The sequence below is a fragment of the Panthera onca genome, chromosome X, assembly GCF_046562875.1.
Source record: "Panthera onca isolate mPanOnc1 chromosome X, mPanOnc1 haplotype 2, whole genome shotgun sequence".
NCBI lineage: Eukaryota > Metazoa > Chordata > Mammalia > Carnivora > Felidae > Panthera > Panthera onca.
In genome coordinates this window covers 45,890,175-45,897,867 of record NC_138357.1, presented here as the reverse complement: position 1 = coordinate 45,897,867, position 7,693 = coordinate 45,890,175, and the positions used below count along the sequence as shown (strand labels likewise).

At 37.9% G+C, this 7,693-nt stretch overlaps 1 protein-coding gene across 1 annotated transcript; it reads left to right on the top strand.

Annotated features, from left to right (window-relative positions):
• The first annotated feature begins 1,496 nt into the window (after positions 1 to 1,496).
• On the top strand, positions 1,497 to 4,481 carry TCEAL7 (transcription elongation factor A like 7). Its single transcript, XM_081792416.1, has 3 exons — positions 1,497 to 1,637; positions 2,258 to 2,325; positions 2,683 to 4,481. The coding sequence occupies exons 1-3, from the start codon at positions 1,504 to 1,506 to the stop codon at positions 2,994 to 2,996; spliced, it is 516 nt and encodes a 171-aa protein (XP_081648542.1). The 5' UTR covers positions 1,497 to 1,503; the 3' UTR covers positions 2,997 to 4,481.
• The last annotated feature ends 3,212 nt before the right edge of the window (positions 4,482 to 7,693 follow it).

Below are 7,693 nucleotides of genomic sequence, written 5' to 3'. Positions count from 1 at the left end.
ATAGATGAGGCACGAGGAAGTTTTAATATCCAAGTTTTATATTCAAGGTTATACAACAGGTAAGCAAATGCAATTAATTCAAACCCAGATCTGTTAAAAGCTATGCTTCTTACAACAATGCTAAAATCTTCAGCATCTGGATCCTTCCAGCCATTTGAAAACCATGAGTCTAACCATCTGTATGAAAAGGTGTTCACAGAAGATTCAGGGACTCCCCACCCCACCAATTAATCTTATGCCTCTATCACAACTTACCATTTCTTAATAACTGTGACAATACTCCACTCTTTTTAAGACCTCTTTCTTTTAAGTATTTTCTGGAACTATTAATATCAATCTTGTTTGTGGCAACTTTGCATTCATAATGAGCTAAGGTCTTCCTTAAAAAAAAAAAGCTTTAAGAACACATTCCTCTTTCTGTTGCATATATTTCAAATTAACATATCAACAACAACGAATCCACTTAGATTAGTGCCAAAATCCTTAGCAACAAAAAATTCAGTGTGATAAGTGACTAAATGTGACCAGTTTCTGTCACTGCATCTAATTCTCCAGTGTGGCTGAATGAGGTCTAAGAAAACATAAATAGGATGGCAATGTCTGGGAGAAATTAAAAACTATGTGATTCTGAATAAGACTATTGAGGAAAGGTGGGATCTTTTGAATACAAGAAATAAAGAAAACTGCATAGTACAAACTGAGAGAGAGGGAATGATATTGAGATCAAACTAGTAAAGTTTTATGACTGATTTTTGAGCTCTGGAAATCTAAGGGCAAGGTGCTGTTGGATTATGGCCTTAGTAGTTCACCTAATGAAAGGGCCTCACATGCCGAGCTCCTCAGAAGGGTAGCATCCAGCTGCCCTGTATGTTTTAAACTTCCAACAATGTGTCTGCCTGGAGGGTCTATATTTATCTTCTGACTCAGCAGCAGAAACAGGTGTCCTGGTTCTTTTTTCCCTCCTATCTTGAGTCTTTTTCCAAATGTATTTATTGTTATTGTATTTCTGATTAATAAAAGAATACAATAAGTTGATGGAAAAATGGAAAAGTAGGAAATTATCAGAATAAAAGTAAAAAAACGCCGTCTCAATCATTAGTTTCTTTCCTAATTTACTCTACCCCCTACAATTTGGTTTTAAGAATTGAACAGAAAGGTAAATGTGGCTATTAGTGACTGGTGGGGAGGTGGTCAAGGGAAAACTGCTACCTTTCTGTTGTAGTTTAGAAGAGGATGAGTAATCTCTCTCAACACAACCCTAAAAAGTAACAATGGTTAATACGACTCTAGGAAGCTGCAGCCCTTCTCTGGTAATCAGAGAAAGGCAAATTCCAACCATAGAGAGACAGGGCCACTTTTGACCTCTGAAATTAGTGATGACAAAAATGAATGACAGGTCCTTGGTGTGGTGGGGAGGTGGGACATTGGTAAGTCGGTCCACTTCTGCAACACAGCTTGTGGGAGGGGAAAGTGGGGACCAGAGTTGGATGACATAATCCTCACATGACCAGGAGCTGCCGCGAAGTCCTTATATTCACCGGCTTCTTTCTCCTCTGGGTCCCAGTTCCTTACTGGCCTGTAGGCGTTTGTGCTTGTGGCCAAGAGAAGGAGGACTTAAATTCCTTAAATCTCAGAAGGTTGGTTTGAGGGAACCGCTGGGACCCGTGGGGGTGGTAGTGGCTGAATCCAGTGACTGGAATAGGTCCAGGCTCGCTTTTCCCCAAACCCCTGCAAACTCGTTGGGAGATTATTGTATTTTTTGAAAGGACAGGGTGGGGGAATAGGTGGAAGCCTCCTGAGAAACAGCCACAGACTTAGTGATAGCTTAGAAATAATCGGCTTCTCAGATTGGTAAACTTTCTGTTTATCCTCCTCTTTCTCCACTTCCGTTGAGGAAATGAGTTGTGGACTGTTGTGTGGAGAAAGGCTAGAATCCTGGGGTGGAGGCGGAAATTTACACATAATTTGAAAATATTTTCTCCCATTCAATGCCTCCCTGAGGGCCATGGGAGGGGGCGGGGGTGCCGAGGGGACAGCCGCCCTCGCAAGGACTAAGCCAGAGGTTGAGGGGTGGGGGGGTGGGGACAGAGATCCAGAGGAAGGGATAAGAATAGGAGGGGAACCAGGAGGTAGAAAATTTTGGGCGACAATGGTTATGAAGATCCCGGACTCAAGATAATAACGAGTGTTTTGTCTCTGGGGCTGGTGGATCCACAGAGAGCTCCCTCCTCTCCTCCCCCTTCCTTTCTGTCTGCAGGTCCACGGGTCTGCGTTCACTGACATCTGGAGGCAAGAAAAAGAGGAAACTATCCTTAATCTTCATAGGTCAGTGTCGGGGAGGCACTTAGCCCGGGGTCTCTGAGGGTGGGAATTGGGTAGGGCAAGATCTGGGTAAAATTTGCGGCCTCACAGCTCAACTCTCGGTGCGTTCCTTTTCTCCCGCGGGTGGGAGAGGCCATTAGCCTTGTCTGCTGGGGAAATGGTGGGTTGCCGGTAGAGGGGGAAGGAGGAAGAGTGGTAGGGGGTGTGGGATAGGAAGGGGAGGCATCTCAAACTTCAAAGGGCTGGACCTGTGTGGCCCGAGTGGGAAATTAGGCCAGTACGTTGTTCAAAGAGAAACTGACAAACCTGAAATCAAAAGAAACGAGGCATTTTGCTCTATATTTTCTCCCCGGACTTAAGCTGGAAACATCATGCAAAAACCCTGTAAAGAAAATGAAGGAAAGCCCAAGTGCAGCGTGCCAAAGAGAGAGGAAGAACGCCCCTATGGAGAATTTGAACGTCAGCAAACAGAAGGGAATTTTAGGCAAAGGCTGCTTCAGTCTCTCGAGGAATTTAAAGAGGACATAGATTATAGGCATTTTAAGGATGAAGAAATGACAAGGGCGGGAGATGAGATGGAAAGGTGTTTGGAAGAGATAAGGGGTCTGGGAAAGAAATTTAGGGTTCTGCATTCTAACCATAGGCATTCTCGGGACCGTCCTTATCCCATTTAATGCATTTCTCTGCTGAATTCAATTATTTTATGTTACTAATATTACCACCATTGGTTTCTTTTTGTCTGCATGTTCTTGCTAAATATTGCTACCATTTTACTCCTATCCTTCAATGTTCCTTTGATTTGCATATGACTCCTGCTTCCAACATCTCATCTTTTGACCCAATTTCACTCATTTAATAAGGATGTTTCATTCATATGCATGGGAAGATGCTCACTGTATACTGTAAAGTGAAAATAATAAGTTGCCAAACAGTGTGTGTATGTGTATATATACACACATATATATGCACATGCACACTTTATATGTACATTTATATATGACATAACGCAAAAGAAAAAGTTAGAATTATTATACACTGAAAGGTTAACAGTGAATTTCTGCGTGATATGTATTTTATTTCTTTTTTGCTTATCTGCATCTTCTCATTTTCCAAAAAAAAAAAAGAATATATGTGCATATGTGCGTGTATTATTTGTTTCACAAAGAACTAAAATAAACAGACAAAATAAAAACTTGTCAATCACCTTTGAAGGGCAGTAAAACACTTAAAAATCTCTTGATAAGAACTATAAAAAAGAAATATAAACTTCAAATTACCTTTGGACCTCTTAGCCAGAGGAATAAAACTGGCAATTATTACAGATATACTAGCTTAGACTCAGTCTTTTCATGGGGAAAATATTTGCCTCACAGAGCTGCTGTAAGGAAGAAATGAGGCAACTCTGAGCTGGGCCAAGTAGACTCAGTCCTACCTGTGCATACAGAACTCCAACCCACTACAGAACATCAGTTATTGGAGGGAGGTCCCTTGCATGACTTACGTGTGCTCAGGAACGAGTTCACTAGTAGGCAGGGCATTGGGGGCTTCCATGCCAGTCATCTGCTGTTAAACCCCACTCCTCCCCTGGGTTCTGCCATGCCTGGTGGGCACTGCAACCTCTTCTGCTGGGTCCTTTACTCTCTGCTGGCCCTCACTGCTCCTGACACATTGGAGTGCTTGGGTGCCAAATCCCACTCAATTTCCTGGAGTCCTTACTGGGTTGAACCTCCATTCTTTTCTGAAGCCTGTCTGCTTTATAGTGACTCTTAACATAGGTGAGACTGCCCTAGGATTGCTTGAGCCACAGTGTCTTGCAGAGTTTTTAGCAAAACAGCCCCTTTTGTTTTTAATTCCAGGACCCTTCCTCTAACTAGGAGTCAGACATGATGAGGTCATTTGAGGAGTAGGACCAAGGTACAAGTTTGAATAAAAAAAGTGCTGTAGTCAGAGTTGCTGCCTTACCTCTAAACACTAAGGTTTTATCTTCCTTCTCTTGTGAGATGATCTCTCCATGAAGGCTCCTGGCAGGCCTGTCCTACTGGTTCAGAAGACTCTCGGAGGACATGTATAAATTGCACAAAACAATGCAGGAAATATATCTAAGAAAGCAATCCTCATCTTTCTATAACTTCCCTTTCTGAAACATATGTAAAAATTCTTTAAAAGACTAATATATATATGATATATATAATATATATAACATATATATACATATATAGAAATATATGTATATACACTTTTTAGTGTATATATGTACATGTATGTATGGTATATATTTTTAGTACATGTGTAAGTGTATATATATATATATATATATATATATTTAGTCTTACAAAGGATGTATATGAACACACACATATATACACATATATATATGCATATATAAATGTATGTATACATATGTATACATATACACAGTTAGGCATTATTTCTTAATTGGACTTCTTGAATTTTGCATCTCAATATATTTCATTACACTCTTGATTAGTTACTTACATATAGTGAGCATTTAATAAACGTTTGCTTAATTAGAATCTAGTGTTCTTGGCCCAGTTTCACTTCTGATTGCATAAAATTGACAATAATCTATTTCTGTGCAAACTATAACTTTCGTTTTCAAATAGGACCTAACAGGAAAGGGATTATTTCCCAAATCAGTCTATAAAATTATTGTAACAGGGCACAACTGACGTCTCAAACAGATCTTTACATTATAATCATCTGGAGTGCTTACTCATGCTCTTACATACACTCTGAATCAGAATTTCTGCATTTGGCCCTGACCCTCCATTTTGGGTTTCCCATGAAATCATTGTCTCCATTATTGCTTCATAAACTCTCACTACAGACACTGTTTCAGCCAAGAGCAGTGCAGAACAGGTCTCCTTATAATCAAAGAGCCAAATGGTTTATATTTCATAATTAAGGGCTCCTGAAGGTCAAAATGGTGTTTATAATAGCCTGAAAATTGTGTATCTACCAAGTAAATCTATGTGAACAGTAAACATTTATCCTTGGTAAGAGGAAAAGAAAAAGAAAAAGAAAACAACAAATTGTTATCCACCTATAAAATAAGCAAATGTTTGTTTCCAATACTCAATTTTTTTTCAAGATGTAGGGATTCTGATACTCAATGAGAGAGTAAATTGCTACATCCATAGTTTTTGTTTCTATTCACAATAAGTACCAAAAGCTGTACATTTTGCATATACCATGACTGAACAATTCTACTGTAGGGAAATAGTCATAGTGGTGAGCAAATGTTTAGCTATACACGTTTTTATTTGAAGATTTTACATATTTTCAAGGATTCTTTAAACCTAAGAATCAAGTACATGTACTGTCCAATCAAAAGGAAATGAACATAGACTCCTATTCACCAAGTACACAAAAATACATCCCACATGGATTAAAGATGAAAATGTAAAGAACAAGGAGCATTGGATTGCTCAGCCAGTGGAGCATGTGACTCTTCATCTGGGGTTTGTGAGTTTGAGCCCCACATTGCGTATAGAGATTACTTAAAAATAATTTTTTTTAAAAAACGAAAGAAAATGTGAAGAATAAGAATAATACATTGCAATGCAAATTAACTAAAAATGTATAATCTTGTGATGTCATTATCTTCTTAGTCATGAAAAAAATTCCAGAATTATGAAGGAAAAAATATAAAAGGTCCAAATACAAGAAATAGGCTGTGAGAAAGTATTTTCAATACCATGACAGACAATGGGAAAATATCTCTATAACCCCGATAGCTTTTTCAAATGGTAAAGAAAAAGGTAAACAAACCAATACAAATATGTACATACCATATGATCCAGCACTTCCACTTCGTTGTATTACCATAGAGATATATGTACACACATGCACAGGAAAGCATAGATAGATGTTTATTTTGTCACTGTTTGTAAGTGCCAATATTATAGAAATAGCCTAGGACATCAAAAGGGAAAGGTCAAATAAACAGTGGTCTATTTATGCCAAGAAAACTACACAGAAGTTAAAAAGAATGAGATTCTTATATTGAAGCATCTTCAGGAATATTGTTAAGTAAAGACATTACATACTTTCATGCTGTTATTGTCACAAATAATATTGTCACAAATAATGAATTACCTAGTCCATTTTAATATACTGCTTTAACCATACTTCCAATTTAAGTCTTCTCCTTACAATTAAACACTTAACAGTTTGATGGATCTCCATCTAGAAATTAATGTATTTTTGTTTTTTATTTTAATTAAATTTTACATTATGACTTTCAGGAGTCCTTAATTAGGAATCATAAGACATTATAAGGAGACTCCTTTTGCACAACTCAGCTGAAACAGGATATATGGTGAGTGTGCATATTAACATAGCTTTATAATTATTGTTTTGTGCATTTGTCTTTTATGTCATATAGGGAAAAAAGAAGAGTTATAAACCAAATATGAAAAAAAACTATTTGCTTTTATATTTACCTGTGTAGTTACCTTTACTGTTGTTGTTTATTTCTTTATATGACTTTAAGTTAGTTGTGTCTCTTTCTCAGCGTGAAAGTCTTATGGGAGTTTTCAGACGTCTGTAAACACAAATACAGATGAATCTATTTTCTATAGTATGAATGTAGCTTGTGTTATTAAAATCATTCCCCTATTACTCAAAATTTAAGTTATTTCTATGCTTTGCCTACTAAAAACAATTCTGTCTGCAATGAACATGTTTGCACATATATTCAAATTATTGGTGCTTATATTTCTATGGAATGGTTTCTGGAAAGTAAAAATGTACATGATCCTTTACATTTTCCAGCCTCCCTTGCACATATGTTGGGGCCATCAAATGTAACATAAGACACTTCTAAGGCTTTTAAACAATTCAGAGTGATCTCTCCATCTCCTTTCAGTAACCTTGGAAACCATGTGTGCCATCTGGAACACATGACTGTGAGATGAATGCAGGCTGGATACCTGAATAATCAATGAAGCGAGCCATGCAGGAGAACCAATAACTCTCATTAAACTATGACAGGAATGAGTAATAAACTGCTTTAAAACCACTGAGATAGCCTAGTTCATCTTAATATACTGCTCTACCCACACCTCCAATTTCAATCCCCTTCCCACAATTAAACACTGATCAGTTTGATGGATATCCATCTAGAAATTTATATATTTCTGTTTTGCATTTTATAAAGTTTATTTATTTATTTTGAAACAGAGAAAGAGCATGCATGCATTTGAGTGGGGGATGGGCAGAGAGAGGAGAGAGAGAATCCCAAGCAGGCTCTGTGCTGTTAGCACAGAGTCCAACTGTGGGGCCAATTCCACAAACCCTGAGATCATGACCTGAGCTGAAACCCTGAGTCAGAGGATTAACTGACTGA

Excerpts from the sequence above, each read along its gene's own strand:
- TCEAL7 (XM_081792416.1), top strand. The coding sequence starts at position 1,504 with ATGACCAGGAGCTGCCGCGAAGTCCTTATATTCACCGGCTTCTTTCTC. Across the intron at positions 1,638-2,257 it reads AATTCCTTAAATCTCAGAAG|GTCCACGGGTCTGCGTTCAC; the intron begins GTTGGTTTGAGG and ends TTCTGTCTGCAG. Across the intron at positions 2,326-2,682 it reads ACTATCCTTAATCTTCATAG|CTGGAAACATCATGCAAAAA; the intron begins GTCAGTGTCGGG and ends CCCGGACTTAAG.